At 34.9% G+C, this 19,280-nt stretch overlaps 2 protein-coding genes across 7 annotated transcripts in view; both read left to right on the top strand.

The window, feature by feature from the left end:
* The window catches only part of LOC110439541 (NACHT, LRR and PYD domains-containing protein 3-like), a 601,035-nt gene that overhangs the window by 302,687 nt on the left and 279,068 nt on the right, over positions 1–19,280 (top strand). The gene's annotated exons all lie outside the window — the stretch shown is intronic.
* On the top strand, positions 4,131–16,369 carry LOC100332458 (uncharacterized). 6 transcript variants are annotated; one of them, XR_015483410.2, is made up of 5 exons: positions 4,131–4,181; positions 5,091–5,240; positions 12,480–12,517; positions 12,590–13,644; positions 15,258–16,369. XR_015483410.2 is itself a non-coding variant. In XM_087249121.2 (4 exons), the coding sequence occupies exons 3-4, from the start codon at positions 12,487–12,489 to the stop codon at positions 13,588–13,590; spliced, it is 1,032 nt and encodes a 343-aa protein (XP_087105247.1). In that variant the 5' UTR covers positions 4,131–4,181; positions 5,091–5,240; positions 12,480–12,486; the 3' UTR covers positions 13,591–16,369. The 6 variants fall into 6 exon arrangements, 3 of the variants coding, with proteins under 3 accessions (XP_087105247.1, XP_087105246.1, XP_087105245.1); XR_015483408.2 differs by having other exon boundaries at positions 12,477–12,517; XR_015483407.2 differs by lacking the exon at positions 12,480–12,517.

Raw genomic sequence — 19,280 nt, 5'->3', positions numbered from 1 at the left:
TCCTAATATTTTTTTTTAATGTCTGGGTAAACAGACACTTTTTCCTCTTGGAATACAAAACATTTTCTTTTGAGAAACATTTTAAATATTTTGGAGCAGTAAACATGTCAGGCTAAATCATTCAATTGAATCCTTGACTTCTGCTGTCTTCTTTTGTTTCAAAAACACAGATTTCTTTAAAATTTAAAACAGCATCTTTGGATATCTTTTCAGCTGGAGATACTGTTGTCCTGAAAAACTTCAAACAAAATGTAAAAAAAAAAAACTTACATATACAGATAAACGGTACAGCAGAAGATATTGGCGGTTTTAAAACCTTGACTTTTTTCAAACTGCGTTATACCTTGAAAACAGTTATTGTCCTACACCTCAGCAGCACAACACTGTTTTTAGGATCTAAAAATGTATTCTTTAAAAAAAAAAGTCTCAAGCAAAAAGATTCCAATTTCAATGTCTGCTGGTACTTGAAGAATATGGTCAATATTCTGATGAACTTTACACTCAATTGTTTGCATATCATCAGCATGCTGTAATCCATTTCTTAAGCAACAAAAGTCATTTTAGACTAGTTTTTTGGCCAGTTGTAGTCAGTACAATGCTAAACGTTATTGTTCCACTATAATTTTATTGTTTTGTCTCACGTCGTCCCGCAACAACAACATATAGTTTAGAATACAATATTTTATAATAATTAATTAATTCAGTGTCCATTTCATTCAGCATATTTCAAATTAGGGGCATCCACATTTTCTGACATACTTTAAATCAGGGTTTCTACAGGTGTCACCAAGTTAAATTTAAGACTTAAGACATTTTTTAAGACCATTATGAATGAAATTTTAGATTAAGGAATTTTTCAAATGCCCCAGATGAAAAAGATTTTTATTTGTCCTATCAAAAAATATTATATAAAATATTTAACAACACAATAATAAATCAATAATAATAATAACAATAAAATATTTTACATATTTCTTAGCAAAAGATCTTAAATATTGTGTAAAAACAAGAGAGCTCTACTTGGATCCACACTTTTTTTTCCAAAATAAACTTTCTTTAAAATAAAAAACAAATTCACAAATGTTTTACTAACTATTATAACTATACTAAACTATATTATAACTATATAAACTATAATAAACTAAATCTATGCACAACAATCTGTCCAGGTCGATGTCCTCAGCAGAAAAAAACATAGAGCATGTTTAAACAAATGAAGCACGAAAATAATTAAAGCATTATGAGAAATAGAGTTAAAATGACCTTTTTGAATGAAAGGTTAAAGGTTTTATTGAGATGGATTGTTGGTGATTGTATGGGTTTCGGCCAGATTAGGTAGCAAAACATGAAAAAAGGAAAATGAAGACTTGTTTTAAAAAGATTTAAGACCTACAACACAATCTTTCAGTAAATGTAAGACTTTTTAAGGCCTAAACTTTTAGGTTTTTGAATTTAAGACATTTTAAGACCCTGCGGCTATTAAATAGGGAATAGCCCTGATAATTAGTTATTATAATAATGATGATGTAATTGTAGATACTGTCTGTGAGAACTAGTAACAACTACTACAAACAAGTTTAAACCCATAAAGAAGTTGATGAAAAAAGGGAATTGTGATCAACGTGACATATGCAAATGGAAAGTACTAAGCCAACACCATCACTGTAATAGCAGATGATCTCTTCTATGGGAATACTGTAGGTCAAATATTGTCAGCTCAGTTAAACTTTTTTAATTTATTGTTTTTATTTGTTTTATATAGTGCCAGTGCTCAAGGCACTTTACAAACAGTAGGAGAACAAGAAAAGCAATAACCTTAAGAAGGTAGAGAAAATGGGAGACTAATAATACATAAAATAATGACAAAAGACACGAGAACAAGTAACAAATGAAACTCATTCCTTTTTTTCAATAAGCGCTTATGTGAATTTAGGAGAACTAGGCAGCACACTCAGGGCTGCAAGATGGATTTAATTTAGTATTATTATTAAAATATATCTGAATGAGGATCAAATGACTGAGTTGGTGTTTGAGAATGAAAACCAACCTGTTTGTTCCTGTAGATCTTCCTGTTTGACTGTGAATGTTTCTTCAATCTTCACATCTTCACTCCCCTCTTTAATAATCGCCATCTTTATAACTGTGTGGAGATCAGTCGCTTCAGCAGGAGTTTTTCTCTGTGTTTAGACACTTTATCCTGTTTAAAATGAACAACACAATAAAAAAATGTCCTGTTTAAAAAAAAAATAAAACAATGAACAGACACAAAATAACTTCTCTTCAACACTTGCTTCAACAGTTTCCTTATATGAGAGTCATTAACAAACAGAAATCAGGTAAGTCTGAGCAAGAAACAATAGACACAAATGAGCCGATTAAGACTAGTACTCCATTTCTTATATATAGTGATGTATACTTCGAATAGGAACCTTTAGTAATAGCTGCCTGACCATTAACTGAATAGGACCATTTTACATATAAGAAACCCGTTAACATGTATAGCTGTTCATGCCAATACCAACTTGATAGACTATTACATGAACATATTACATGAACAGGACCTGCCTAACATCTCTTAAGACAAATAAGCATAGTGTCTATAACAATACATGCTTGATTCTTCAGATGACTACATCTGAATCGTGCCTTTTTTAATACCAGTTTACCTCAAATAATTACACATGTAAGTGCAGTGGGTAGCTCAATCGCCTCACAGCAAGAAGGTCGCATGTTCAAGCCTCAGCTGGGTCAGTTGGCATTTCTGTGTGGAGTTTGCATGTTCTTCCCGCGTTCGTGTCAGTTTCCTTCGGATGCTCTGGTTTCCCCAAAGTCCATAGACATGCGGTATGCATGCAGTGTGAATGAGTGTGTATGCATGTTTCCCAGTAATGGGTAGCAGCTTGAAGAGCATTCGCTGTGTCAAGCATGTGCTGCATAAGTTGGCGGTCCATTCCACAATGGTGACCCCTGATTGATAAAAATAATAAAAATAAATGAATACATGAGTAATATCACACGAGTAGCAGTGCGATGTAGCCTTCTATCCGTTTTTGTATATCTATTTGTTGTAATGGCCAGTTGTTACTGCAATAAAAAATGAATAAATACATTTTTAAAAAGCAGTGCAATGTGGCTGTAGGCTGTATGTCAGCACTGATGGGAGGCATGTGTTACAGTGTACACTAAGCACTCAAGAACGATTGTCCCTCTACCTGTTGTTTAATCTCCTGAGAACTTTGCTCATCTTCAGAACTCAAATGAAGACTATTTAGATGAAGTCAGAGAGCTCCTTCATCTGTCATAGACAGCAAAAGTCCCGAGATGCTCAAAGTCCAGAAAAGGAACCAAAAACATTTTTAAAACATGTGACATATGACTTTAGTGGTTCAATTGTAATCGAATTTCAAGAACATTTTGTGTGCAAGAAAATGTTGAAAAAAGCAGCCAGGTCCAAAATGAGAACAGCTAAACCATGTCTGTTTTTGCCTCCGTATTCTCTTCATTTGCATTCAGCAGACGAAACTCAAACAGGTTTGGCTCAAGTAGAGGATGAGTAAATGACAAAATTGTGATTTTTATGTGAACTGCCCCTTTAATGCTTCTGTAAGTAAAGGTAAATTAAATATTATTACTGAATATATTGCTAAAGAATGGCAGGAAACGTGGAACACAGATAACAAGAGATGACAATTCATGTGGAAAAAAGGAAATTCTATATAGGCCTATGAAGTTGTAGAAATAGAAAAGAAGAGGTTATAATTATAAGGATGAGATTTGGACTCAGATATTATTTATTCATTTTTTTGTCAGCTTAGTTCCTTTATTAATCTGGGGTCGCCACAGCGGAATGAACCGCCAACTTATCCAGCAAGTTTTTACACAGCGGATGCCCTTCCAGCCGTAACCCACCTCTGGGAAAACTCAGATATTAATAGGAAGTAATGTGTTGCAGACATACAAGTCATCATAAGTGGATTAAAAAAGTTAAGAAAATGTTTAGATTTAAGGTTTGTGTGAGAGAAAGCAGATATAGTGTAAAGTGAAAAACATGGGAGAAATGTATCAATAAGTCATGACTGCAAAAGTAAGTGGCAAGAAAGCTAAACAAGAAAAGACTTTTATTTTGGCATGTGACGTCATCAGGCGGCGCCGCTTCAGCGCTGTGATTCAACTGGAGAAAGGTTTGTTGTAAAATGTTTACACAGATATAAACCCATTTAAAGTTAAAGTTCGAAGGTTTTAGTTTTTTATACGATGCTAAATTATGTTCCTACTGTTGGAAATATTTTAATCCTTTATTCAACGTAGTACTATTTATTCTATAGAGGTAAAGTTGGTTTTATATTCGCACATTCAGACTTTCTCCTTAATAATATAATTTCATAAAAGTATTATTTGCAAACTCTAAACAGTGAAATCATATTAGCAGCCAATGACTATCAAAGTACAACATTGTTCAGAGTCAAATAAACAATGTTAATGCTGTTATCAAGTCATGCTTGCATACTAATTCCGATCGAATATTCAAAGTAACATGGTAAACAATATATAGACTGCTAAATGAACGAATGTGTGAATATAAAACCAACTTTACCTCTATTTTTATTCTTAGTAACCGAGGGCTATTGTTTGAATAAAGTAACAGAAAAGTGTGTAATAAGTGTTTTAAAGAAAAGTTTTGTTAATTACTCTCATATAAAGAAATTGTTGCAGCAAGTGTTGAAGAGAAGTTATTTTGTTTCTGTTCATTGTTTTATCTATTTTAAACAATAAAGGTAAAGTTGGTTTTATATTCACACATTCGTTCATTTAGCAGTGTATATATTGTTTAACATGTTACTTTAAATATTCGAGTGGAATTAGCATGCAAGTATGACTTGAAAACAACATTAGCACTGTTTATTTGACTGTGAACAATGTTGTACTTTGATAGTCATTAGCTGCTTATATGATTTCACTATTTAGATTTTGCAAATAATACTTTTATGAAATTATATTATTAAGAGGAAAGTCTGAATGTGTAATTATAAAACCAACTTTACCTCTATTTTTAAACAGGACATTTTTATTGTTTTATTCGTTTTAAACAGAATAAAGTGTCCAAACACAGAGGAAAACTCCTGCTGAAGTGAATGATCTCCACACTGTTGTAAAGATGGCGTTTATTAAAGAGGAGAGTGAAGATGTGAAGATCGAAGAGACATTCTCTGTCAAACATGAAGATCTGCAGGAACAAACAGGTTAGTTTTCATTCTCAAAGTCCAACTCAGTCATATAGAGGTAAATTTGGTTTTACACATTCGTTCATTTAGAAGTCTCTATATTATTTACCATGTTACTTTGAATATTTGATCGGAAATAGCATGCAAGTATGACTTGAAATCACAGCATTTGACTGTGAACAATGTTGTACTTAGATAGCCATTGACGGCTAATTTGATTTCGCTATTTATAGTTTGCAAAAATAATTTTATGAAATTAGATTATTAAGGGGAAAGTTTGAATGTGCGAATATAAAACCTACTTTACCTCTATAATTAAATCCATCTTGCAGCCTCGAGTTTTCTGCCTGGTGGTCCTAAATGCACATTTAACTGAGATGAGGGCGAGGCAGTGGTGCAGTAGGTAGTGCTGTCGCCTCACAGCAAGAAGGTCGCTGGTTCAAACCTCAGCTCAGCTGGCGTTTCTGTGTGGAGTTTGCATGTTCTCCCTGCCTTCATGTGGGTTTCCTCCGGGTGCTCCGGTTTCCCCACAGTTCAAAGACATGCGGTACAGGTGAATTGGGTAGGCTAAGGGCCTACTCACATTATGCTATCCGTACCGGGTGCTCCGGTTTCCCCTGCAGTCCAAATACATGTGGTAAAGGTGTATTGGGTAGGCTAAATTGTCCGTAGTGTATGTGTGTGTGGATGTTTCCTAGAGATAGGTTGCGGCTGGAAGGGCATCTGGAATAATAAAGGGACTGAGCTGACAAGAAAATGAATGAATGAATGAATGAATAACTGAGCTGTCGATATTTGACCTACAGTATTCTCATAGAAGATATCTGCTATTACAGTGATAGTGTTGGTTTAGTACTTTCCATTTGCATGTCACATTGATCACAATTCCCTTTTTTCATCAACTTCTTTATGGGTTTAAACTGTTAGAACTACATCATTATTACAATACCTAATTACCAGGGCTATTATGTTTAAACAGGATTTCTGTGGGGTCTTAAAATGTCTTAAATTCCAAAATAAAAAATTTAGGCCTTAAAAAGTCTTACATTTACTAAAGTATTGTGTTGTAGGTCTTTATTTTTATTTATTTTAACAAGTCTACATTTTCCTCTATTCATGTTTTGCTACTCAGCCTGTCCAAAACATATACAATCACCAACAATCCATCTCAATAAAACTTTTTAGTCAAAAAAGTCATTTTAACTCTATTTATCATAATAGTTTAATTAATTTCCTCACAATAACTTTTTGTTTAAACAAGCTCCATGTATTTACTGCTGAGGATATCGACTTGCATAGATTTATTTTATTATAGTTTTTAAAACTTTTCAAAATATTTGTTAATTTTTTTACAATTTTTTAAAGGTTATTTTAAAAACAATTACAAAACAATACAACTAGAGCTTTTGTTAAGAAATATCTAAAATATTGTATTTTATTTTTCATTATTCATTTATTATTGCATTATTAAATAAAAATATATTTTTTTATAGGGCAAATTAAAATCTTTTCCATTTGGGCCATTTGAAAAATTTCTTTATGTCAGAAAGCTTGGATGCCCCCAAATAATAAATATGCTGAATGAAATGGACACTAAAATAATTAACTGTTATAAAACATTGTACAGTATTCTAAACTATATGATGTTGTTGAGGGACGACATGAAGCAAAGCTAACAATTTATAGTGGAACAATAACGTTTAGCATTGCACTGACTACAACTGGCCAACAAACTAGTCTAAAATGACTTTTGCTGTTTAAAAAAAGGATTACAGCATGCTGATGATATGCAGAGATTTGAGTGTAAAGATTGTCAGTATTGACCATATTCTTCACGTACCAGCAGGTGCCGCCATTAGACGGCATTAGGCATGGGACAATGACAGTTTTCAAGGTATACCGTGGTTTAAAAAAAGTTTTAAAAACAATATTTTTGCTGTACCATCCCTACGTTTTTTACATTTTGTTTGAAGATTTTCAGGACAACAGAAAATATATCCAAAGATGTTGTTTTAAATAGTAAAAAAAAAATCATTTGAATTATTTAGCCTGACATGTTTACAGCTCCAAAATACTTTCAAAGTTTCTCAAGTGAAAATATGTTGTGTTCAAAGGGGAAAAAAAAGTTTAGGTTTTTTAACCAGACATTTAAAAATAATATATTTATAAATGGTAATCACAGTACTGAGAAATCATGATATTTTTAGTCAAGGTTATCATACCGTCAGAATCTTATACTGGTCTGTGACGGACTGAGCCAGCACATATAGTAAGGGGCATACAAAAAGTAGATTTCCAAAATAATTATTTTAAATAAAGTCAAAAAACTTCTCAAAAACTCAAAAAATAAATAAATGAAACAATTAAATCAATTGAAAAATCAATAAACTAAACAAAGAAAACAAAACTGAGTTCAAACCAAACTTATCATGAATAAACCAAAAACAGAACTCTTTGAAATGACAAGACTGACCACATTTATACCAGAGGGACTAGTCCACAGTAAACAAGAAGGGGGAGACAAAAACAGACAATTTACAACAACAATAAACTAAGTCAAATATCTAAATACAAATCTAAATATTAGTTAAATAAATTCTAAATGAAAAACTAAATATAAATCTGAACAAACACTGCAAATCATTAATGAACTTAAACTAAAGATCAGCTCTCCCTCCAAGCCCTTAAGCCAATGGTATCGGCTAGCGGAACCAATAGGTGCCACTTGGCGGCACGTCGGCCCTTTAGTTTGTCGGACCACACCCAGAAACTCCGTTCCTCATCGGCACTGCAGCATGGTAACTTAAACTCAAAACAAAACTAAATAAAAAAAACATACACCACACTGGCCATCACATGGTCCATGTTTAATGCTGCTTGATGTTGCAAAGTCATTCATTCATTTTCTTTTCGGCTAAGTCCCTTTATTAATCCGGAGTCGCCACAACGGAATGAACCGCCAACTTATCCAGCAAGTTTTTACGTAGCGGATGCCCTTCCAGCCGCAACCCATCCCTGGCAAACATCCACACACTCAATCACACACACACTCATATACTACGGACAATTTAGCCTACCCGATTCACCTGTACCGCATGTCTTTGGACAGTGGGGGAAACCGGAGCACCCGGAGGAAACCCACGCCAATGCAGGGAGAACATGCAAACTCCACACAGAAACGCTAACTGAGCCGAGGCTCGAACCAGCGACCTTCTTGCGGTGAGGCGACAGCACTACCTACTGTGCCTCTGCTTCGCCCCTGTTGCAAAGTCTTATTTTCTAATTTAATCATTTTTCTTTGTATGTATAGACATGAACACATTTGTTTGTGGAGAAAGTAGCCGTTTATTAGTCCTAGTCATTTTTCCAATAGGCAACTGAAGCTTTAAAACAATAGCATATAAGATCAAGGCCCCATTTCAGAAAGGAGGTTGAGTGAAAACTCAGAGCATTTTAACCCTGAAATGAGAGAAACTCTGGTATTTGCGTTTCAAAATGGCAAGTTTGTGAAATTCGAGAAAGCAGGGTAAGTCAAGCCTGTTTCTGAAAGAAAGGTAACTTGGTAACATACTCTGTGAACCTAACCTGGTCAGCAGGTTTTATTCTCTTAACTCTGTTTTGAGTTTCTGTCGGTCTCCTTTTCTTTTTTTTTTAAATGAAGCAGTATTTCTCACTTAGCCTTACATATTCAGCCACTTATTTTTATGTGCATATTGGATAGGCTATGAGCGTAAAAAAAAAAACAGTTGATGGAAACATCATAATGCACATAACTTTTGAAATATAGGCATAAAAAAACATGCGCTAAATCTTCACCACATGTTCATTGTGTGCTGACATTGTCCTCTGAGGTGAAAGTCATTTATTAAACACAGAAAAGATTCATGTAGCTTCTCCTACCGCAGTAAATTCTGTTTTTACTGTTGAGATTTGGCGCCAGTTAATCAGGAAGTGACGATTTTGTTCTTTTTAAGTCATTAAATGGAAACGCTGATTCATTCATTTATTTTTTTTTGGCTTAGTCCCTTTATTAATTGGGGGTCGTCACAGCAGAATGGACTGTGTACGTTTTGTTCATTTGTTTTCCATTTTTAAACGGAATAAAGGAAAGGAAAAAAATGGCCGTTTTTCCATTTTTCTTTTGCTCACAAGAAAACGAAAAAACGACATTTTGGCTGGATTTTCGTTTTTTGGTTTAAAGTAGGAAAACGGATAAACGACTTTAATATTCATTTTACACATGTAGGCGGTGCTGAAATGCCCACTTTCCTCTAATTGGTCAACTATTATTATTATTATTATTATTATTATAACCTTTATTTTACCAGGAAAGACAAATTGAGATTAAAAATCTCTTTTACAAGAGCGTCCTGGCCAAGATTAGGCAGTACACAAGTCACATGAGTCCAACAGACAACAAACAAAAAACTATTTACATTTAACATGAATCACACTGACAACTATTCAAAACATCTACAAACCTGTTTCAACTTCTAAAACTTTTTAAAAGCTTGTAGTGAAATCAAGTCTTTGAACTGCAACTGTGTTTGCAGATTATTCCAAGCAAAAGGTGCTGCGTACTTAAAAGCCTTTTTTCCCATCTCAGTCCGCACTTTAGGGACAAAGAGTAAATAAATATCCTGTGAGCGAAGACCATAGTTAAGAACAGGCTTTTTACAAATATAATTCTGGAGATATGATGGGAGTAAACCCAGTATAGATTTAAACTAAATCTGAGCTTGTGACGTCGCCCTCAAAATAAAAGCCTTACACGCAGGCTTTTAATTATTATTATTTAATTATATATAAACAAAGTTTACATATTCTATCATTTGAACCACACAAAGTTAGCAGGCTTACATTCATTGCACATGTAAAAATTAAATAAAAATGTAAATTAGCAGTATTCTTACACATTTTGTCATTAAAATAAGGTCATAGTTTACTGCCAAGTTTCTTGCTGCTGTGCACCTGATGCTGAGCAAAGATGGCCATTTCTGAGCAGCACCTGGTTTGTATGATTGTTTCAGAGCAAGGGCTTTATAATAATAATAATAATAACAATATTAATAATAATAATTATTATTATTATCACTTAGTTGTGTTTTTATTGGTAATTTTTTTTTCTTTTTAATAAATGTTAACAGAACAAAAATAAGAACACATTGGGCCCTGCTATAAAAACAGGTTACCATTTGTTTTTGTTTTATTTTTTCCTATTTTAATTATATATTGAAATTATTTCCTTGATAATTAATACTATTTTATTGCAACGCCAAAGTAGGCTTGTCTTATTATTTTTTGTAATTTGCTGTTATTGTTATTGTAGGCTACATGGCATGCTTTGCGAAATTTTTTAAATAATATATACTCATAACCTTACTAATTCGAGAGCCGAACCTAAAAAAGTTTAAGTGCAATAAGCCTGTACAATAAAGTGAGTCGCAATGCATATTTGCATATATGAATGTCTTATCTGCCTAGCTAATCCATTGCAATATTGCATGTTCCACTATTGCACTGTGTTGCCATTTGGCAACACACACATTTGATCGATTTACAAAAAAATTATTTGATAAAAAAAAAAAAAATTGAGTTGTGAATGTCATCATATCTTACTGGAGGTGATGTTTCATGAGGAGGTGATTTTTTTTGTGGATCTAACATAATTTGATACTTTGTTTTTATTGACATATGCATTTGCATTTAGCAACTACTCACAATAAATGCCAGTCTGTCAGAAATCGCGCTACAGAAAAACACTGGATGTCATGTGACTTAACCAAAGCACATCATTGGCTACACAAAGGTATTCTCTTTCAAACAAAAAAAATTATGTTGGTCTTAAAGAAATAGTGGCAGGGAAATGAACATAAGTATCATATTGCCATATGGTTACACCGTGCAGTAGAGGGCTAGTACTTGTGTGTATTTGCATGTCTAAAATATAAAATAAGCATTAGACAGTTAAAACACTGCATAATTGTGATGATATGATGAGCTAACTTGTCATGCTTGTCACGCTGGATAATGAGTAAAACACCAGCACCAGGGACAACAACATGGTCCTCACTTCAAATTGAAACATAAGTAGGAATTTGTAGTGATTTACCCTGATCTCCCTTCCTCCTCATCCCTGTCTTTGAGGCGCTGAACTCATTATCAGTGCGAGAGATAAGTAGAGAGAGACTGTGTTCACTCCTCTCCACGCTGAACTGAAGTGTTTTTTTAAACATTCAAATGTCTCAGTGTCGCGCGACACAACAAATCGATTATGAAATTTGTTGCCAACGCTTTTAGTAACTGATTTTTATTGGTTTTGTTGTTGCAGCCCTACTAAAAACAGTGTTATGTGGTTTAGGCATGGAACGATAACCACTTTTAATGTATAAAACCACCAAGTGGTAGGTTTTTAGGACAACAGTATCTCCAGCAGAAAAGATATCCAAAAATGCCTTTTTAGATGGCATTTCTGCATATTGTCTGGTATATAAATTGTCACCACGTAGGTCTTCAGCAAAGCCTCAGGACATGCACAAAGGCAAGAAAACAAAGGAAAAAGTACAAATGATTGAAAACAAGTAGCAAAGTATGTCATCTTGCCATCTAATCACTTCAGTTTACAGCAAATGTGGCATTAAGCATTTGCATAAGTTCATTCATTTTCCTTCAGCCCAGTACCTTTAATTATCAGCAGTTGCCACAGCGGATTGAACCACCAACTTATCTAGCATATGTTTTAAACAGCGGATGCCCTTCCATCTGCAACCCAGTACTGGGAAGCAATAGCATAATTTAAATACAATAATGAAGCCTCACTAATATAAGCGTGAATTATGCGTACTTGCAAGCAAGTCACAAATGTTTTTAATCGAGTGGAAGATGTACATGAGGGAACACAACACGAGTAATCTAGAGCGAGTGCATTTGATCATTTGCATTTGAAGCCACAGGCACAAAAAAACTTGGTTTTCCTCTGACCCCCAAAATGAAATATTCTGCAAGGTATATGATCTGATTTTGAGCTGAAACCTCAGACACATTCTGGGAACACCAAAGACTTATTTTACATTTTGTTACAAAAAAAAAAGGATTAATTATAGGAACTCTGTAAAGGGATAGTTGACGCCAAAATGAAAATAGCCTCACCGTTTACTCTTTCTCGTGTGGTTTTAAACCTTTATGAGTTTCTTGATTCAGCTGAACATAGAAAAAAAAATATTGTGAAAAACTCTAGTTTTCTTTGTGTTTCAGAAGAAGGGGAATGTTTAAAACTGCAAGATGGAGAGTAAATGGTAATTGATCATTTTCATTTTTGGGTGAAACATCCATTTCATGCTTTGAGCTGTCATTCTTTTCTTTTAAAGACCTGATGGTGCTGAAAGAAGAGACTCATCAACTGAATGTAATGGAAGAGAAACAGCAGTTTGAGAAACACCAAGTAATAACGACTGATGAAAAACCCACACTGACTAAAAAGACTTCATCACGCGGAAGACCTCGGAAATCCAAGTCTATGTGTAATTACAGCTGTACACGGTGTAGAAAGAGTTTCAGTAAAAAGTCAAACCTTGATATTCACATGAGAGTTCACACTAAAGAGAAACCTTACACCTGCAAACAGTGTGGAAAGAGGTTTGGTTATATACAAGGCTTTGAAAACCACATGAGAATTCACACTGGAGAGAGGCCGTACACATGCCAACAGTGTGGAAAAAGCTTCTATCATGCAGGAAATTTTGCAGCGCACCAGAGAATTCACACTGGGGAGAGGAAGTATACATGCCAACATTGTGGAAAAAGCTTCTCTAAAACAGGAAACTTGGCAGTACACATGAGAATTCACACTGGGGAGAAGCCTTACTCTTGCTCTCAGTGTGGAAAGAGTTTTAAGCAAAATGTCACCCTTAAAATCCACATGAGAACTCACAATGAAGAAAGAATTTTTACCTGCACACAGTGTGGGAAAAGTATTTCTCAAAAGCACTACCTTGACATCCACATGAGGATTCACACTGGAGAGAAACCTTACACATGCACAGAGTGTGGTAAAAGTTTCCCATATAAAGGCTCACTCAATCACCACATGATAAGTCACACCGGAGAGAAGCCGTTTACATGTGCTCAGTGTGGAAAGAGCTTCACAACCAAAACTAGCCTCATGAACCACATGGATGGTCACACTGGAACCATAGTGTTCACATGTGATCAGTGTGGAAAGAGTCTCACACGCAAAGACTCTATGAAGCAACACATGAAGACTCACTCAGGAGAGAATCGTTTTAGATGCAGTGAGTGTGGAAAGGGCTTTAAATGTAAAAGAAGTCTTAGCACTCACCTGAAGCTTCACAATGGAGAGCGAAAATGAGGCCTTGTCCAGCGGAGCTTGGGGCTCTCTCCCAGGACAGCATGTCAAACAAGTGTGATGTAACATATTGTAACCTGCATTCTGGAGATAAACATTCCATTTAACATTCCAGAAAACAATCTGGGTGAATCGCCAGGACAATAAAATCACTTGGCGACGAAAAGTCTGGCTTAGTAATCCGTGGTGACATGTTAACAAGTCTGGGAGACTTCACAGAACCACTCTCTGCCTACTTCAAAAGAACATGACAGATAAGATAAGAAAGAAAATGAACTCATCAAATCCAGAACCAGCACAAAACCAATGTGTTATGTTTTGTAAACTTTGTATCTCATTTCTGACTTTTCTTACCTGTGTAACATCTCTTATAACCTGTATGCATGTTCCATTTAGGCCTTTGTAAAGCATAAATATTGTAAGGATATGTAAAATTATGTTGATGTACTTTCAACCCCCCCATGTTTGGTACCGATGGGTTTCTGCTGACATTTTACAACACATGATGCATAGATCGAGACCATAACTCGCATTGCTTTATTCTTTAAAGCCCTGTATTAAATGCCTGTCCGCATGCTTTAGGCGGACGCTCAAATTTGCATACGAGCAGCCCAGAGACAAAGGAAGGTTCGCGCGCAAACTTTCCCCTGAAATCATTGGTCAGAATGCTGTACGGGTCGTCACGTGACCCGCAGGTATAACTCATTCTGCCCTCCCAAACATCCGGCAGAAAGAGAACGTCCTAAGAAGAACATCATTGTCGGTGGCCTTCGGGCCACGCGGCTTTCCTACGCCGCATGGACTTTCCCGCCACGTTTCTTTATTTTCCGGCAAAGTAAATTCAGTTTAAAGTTTGCGATCGTGTTCGTCCGAACTGCATTACAAACTCCACGCATCAAAGGACATCAAGAGTAGTTTTCATCACGACGGAAGAGAGACGCATAAAAGAGACCTCCAGACATGAAAAACCAGGTGATTTTAGTTATGCGATTAAGCTGTGGCCCTTTTATCAAAAAGGTGTTTTTTATAACCTTGGTGGTCCGTAATGGTGCGTGTGGAACTGAAAGTTTTGTCACTTCTTTTATCTGAAATCTCCATTTCCTCGCTTTACTATTTCTCTTTGCTGTTACACGTTCTATAGACCCGATATCTCCGCGTGGTTTACCTTTGTTCTGTGTTAAATGTATGTTTGTGCGTTTGTTTGTTCGTTACGTCTGACTAGTCAATAAATTCCATTATAATCAAATGAATTGTATTGTTTGCCTCACGAGAAAATGTCACTGAAATACAGATTCCCCTGCCTAGCTATTATAAGTTGTTTAAAACTTTTTAATGATTAATCTACTTCACAAGAAGTAGCAATTAAATTCCCTTTTTCTAAATGAATAGATTACAGTGTCCGCTCGGAAGAGCGGCGGCTCTGCTTGTGTTCGTTTGGTCAAATTAACAATAAATTGATCCGGAATATTAATTATTAATAATAATTCGTTATTGTTGATAATTAATATTCATAATCTGGGAATCCGCTCGGTCGCGCGAGCATGATCATCTACAATCATATGTTTGTTTGACCAAACTGACTGAAGCTTAAGCCGGAATATTAATAATTAAGAATAAACCGTTGTTGTTGATTATTAATATTCATAAAATGAGCTAATTTCATGTTACAGTGAACTCTTGAATACATATCAAGTTACTGATAATGAAACCCTTGGAACACCTGAAGATTTAAACTCAATAACTGAAGAGGGGTGAAGATGTACCAGGTTGTGAGAGTTTCTACCAGGCTGCATAAAAAGTTAAATACCTTTATATGTGTTTCAAGTTATTATGAACTGATTATTTTATTTTGTGCAAATTGCACACTTCAAACTAATTTTCGGCTCTGAATATAGAATTAGAAAGATTAGGGAGGAGAAAGTGTTTAGAGAGTTGCAGGGAACACTGTCCTACACTCTTAAGCCTGGTTTATACTTGATTTGTCCGCTTGTTTGCTTGAGTGCATGCAGCAAATGTGATGTCATTGTGGTTTGCGGAGGTTTGCTTTGGGTGCGTGCGGCATAATTTCGGCCGGCGGAGTGTATGTTTTTTTTCTGAGACTCAAGCAAACAGTGCGTGCGGCGACAGATTTTGATTTGAGTTGAATATGAATCACTTTGAAGAGCATCTGAAGACATCTTTATGGGCGAACAGTACGCAATGGTGCCACATTTGAGACTTTGCCTGAAAAGTACACCTGCACATACATCCTTATGATCCATGATCATAGAGATCACCAAATGACCAATAATTCTTGGCTAGAAATTGCAACAGCCGTGGGAAAGAGGACAGTTTTTGTTAAAAAGTTTGGAAAAACCTGAGGGATGTTTGTTAAAGCCAAAGAGGCCATGGCAAAAGTGGAGACCCAGGTACATAATTACCGAATGTGTTTTTTCATTAGTTGTAGGTTTTACACTGATTAATACATTACAGTTTTGAATTTAAAACAATTTAATATCAAAACTATAATTAAGGAACAAATTATTTTTTTGATAACCGGAAAGGAATATTTGACCCTATTGGTTTACAATACACTGATGCCATGTGTTTCTAGGCTTTATTGGTGATCATGGTCAGAAGTGTTGGACCATTTTAGCATAAGTATAGAACAGAAACTAGCCAGACAGTAATGTGTGAATTGTGGAGTGGGCTAAATCTAAAAAAAAAAAAAAAAACATGTATTTTTTAGTAAGTGTACTTTTTTGCTTTTATTTTTGCCATAATAAAATATATTTGTAGAGCAGCCCATGTTCTCTTGTCATTAATATTTTAATAAACTTCAATAGGTAAAACTGTCTGAGATATAAACAAAAGAAAGTGATGCATCAAAGTTTGATTAAAAAAATCTTGAATTATTCTAAAAATGCTTATAATAATTAAAATAACTTATAAAAGCAATAAAAATAATTAGCTTAAAAATCTTGAATGATGGTAATTATATGACGTACTTCCGGAAATTTTGTACTTCTCTGTTTATCCATCTGACTTTACGGTCAGATTCTTTTGACCGCCCCCTGCCGTTTTAAAGAATATCACAACGACAAATGCGGTGGATGTGGTGCCAGGTGAAAGTATAAATCCAGCTTTAGATTGTGTTTTCGATCATTCACATTGTCTGATTTCACTCGTGTGAACAAACACCATTTGCCTCAAGTTTTGGGCTTTTGTCTGCAGTTTCACTAAACTTGTTGGCGAATGAAAGTCCGCCTAAACTTGTGCGGTGTAAACTTGCCATAAGGCAATGTCTGTGAGCAACTGATGCAGACTCCCTAAAGCCCTGTTCAGACTACACAATGCCATTTGCCTGTTAAGACAGATCAGATTTGTGTCAGATTATGAGATTTTGACTTGATCAAATCTTGATGTGTTGTGGGTAACAAATGAAGACTTCAGGTTTCAGAACACTACAAGTTTATTTTGATGGACTGATTTGAGAAAAGAAACAAGTTTTCTTCATGGAAACAGTTACACTTTACATGAGACATGGTTGCCCTAAAATATATGTTCATGTGAAAACTCCCACATTACTACAAATAAAGTGTTGTATGGGAAACCCAGTGTCACTATTGTGAATGAGAACATGAGTAATTTGTTGTAATTCCAGTACTCAACAGACTACTGAAGCACTTCATTTATGAATGAACAATTTTATAAAGCTAAAAAGGTTATTAACTAGGTAATGCTGTGTACAATTTTTCTTTAGTTTTACCAAATTTAACTAGTTTATAGCAAAAAAAAAAAAAAAGGGGGGGGGGGGGGGGGTTTACATGGATATTGACATGAGACATTCTGTAATGTACATGAGTATATGCAATTATAGAAAATATGCTCAGTGTTTTCAATATGACTTTCACAAAATTGACAAAAATTATCCTCAGTATCAAATATTAATCTCAGACATTATTTTGATGGATACACATCATTAATCATTTTAAACAGAAGCTCTTTATTTTGGGCAGAATTGAATAAGAAATGTAACTTGTTCTTATTTTTTCTAATTCCTGTGAATTAAAATCTTTAAAAATGAAATGACGTCTGAGCTGATCAGGATGAAGCCTTTGAATAAGAATATTCCTTTAAAACTTATTACATTTTGGATCTCTAAAACATAAAGTGACCAAAAACAGAGATGAAAGAGAAAACATTACAGAATAGTGTGAAAGAATACCTCTGATCAATACTATGATGTTTTTAGGAATAACATTAACAATTGTGTAAAACTCTTTAGAATGACAAAAAAAAAAAAAAATTGTAATTAAGATTGTCACCATGGCTATCCTTCGTATCCAATAAAGAAAAAAAAATCCTAAAATAAAGACTTATTTCGATATAAAATAAAATGATTGTTCCATAAACAAGTTTTATGAGGACTGAAATTGTGAAAAAAATTTAGTCTTAGCACAATAGGACCTGCTGGTGAAAATTTTCTTCACTCCCATCAGGTGAAGTTTTTTTTCCCTCTCCGCTGTCGCCACTGCCGCGCATGGTTCAGGATTGATAGAGCTACGCATCGATGAATTTGCTCTTCAGTATTTGAACTCTCAGTAATGATTAAATCACACTGAACTGAGCTAAACTGAACTGAACTTAAACACTAAAACCTGAACCACACTGTTCCAGTTACTATGACCATTTATGTGAAGCTGAATTGAATTGAATTGAAACAAAGACCAAATTTAAGGTTTATTTGGGCTAGAAGTGGGTTATCATTATTTCACTGCTGTCAGAGTCAGAGATAATTCTATACATTATTATTTTGTGTTGTCTAGAATTCTCATGAAACTCGTGAAATTAAAATTCATGCAAAATATTTTTATAAGATCTTATTTCGCTGATTGATTTCTGTTATTTATTTAAAATAATATTTGCATAATAATAATAGTTTTATAATAATAATAATACTTTTATTTATTTGTAATATAATTATAATTAAAATGACAACTTTGCGAGCCTTGACCAATGCATTTACCAAGCCGCTGTCAGCAAGACTCACTGTGACACTTCTCTGCAGCATGTGAGCGACACAGTTTATATGAAAACATGAACTGTCGCTCACATGGGTTAAAGCTGTGAATGAAGACATGCAATCGTTAAAAGAAATTGTAACCTTTACTCTTACCAACCTAACTAAAGGCAAAGAAAAAGGGGGTAAATTGTTTTGTTTACAATTGAGAGAGATAGTGATGGTCTGACAAATACAAAACATGGTATTTTGCCAAATGGTACAGCCAGCAAAAAGGTGTGAACTATGACAAGATTTTTTCTCCAACTGCTAACATGACTAGTATAAGAGTGTTAATGCAAAAGCTATGCAAAAAAATCTGATTGTTCACCATTCATTCATTTTCTTTTCGGCTTAGTCTCTATTAATCTGGGGTCACCACAGCGGAATGAGCCGCCAACTTATCCAGGACATGTTTTAGACAGCAAAGGCCCTCCCAGCTGCAACCCATCCCTGGGAAACATCCACTCACACACACAAACACTAGAGTCAATTTGAGCTTTTACCCAATTCACCTATACCACATGTCTTTGGACTTGGGGAAACCGGAGCAAACACATGCGAACACATTGAGAACATGCAAACTCCACACAGAAATGCCAACCGACCCAGCAGAGGCTCAAACCAGTGACCTTCTTGCTGTGAGGCGAAC

This window comes from Danio rerio, chromosome 4, assembly GCF_052040795.2.
Source record: "Danio rerio strain M-AB ecotype USA chromosome 4, GRCz13ab, whole genome shotgun sequence".
NCBI lineage: Eukaryota > Metazoa > Chordata > Actinopteri > Cypriniformes > Danionidae > Danio > Danio rerio.
This window is presented reverse-complemented; position numbering and strand designations above follow the sequence as displayed.

Coding starts and splice junctions, on each gene's coding strand:
- LOC100332458 (XM_087249119.2), top strand. CDS start 5,156: ATGGCGTTTATTAAAGAGGAGAGTGAAGATGTGAAGATCGAAGAGACA. Junction 5,241..12,589: donor AGATCTGCAGGAACAAACAG/GTTAGTTTTCAT, acceptor TTTCTTTTAAAG/ACCTGATGGTGCTGAAAGAA.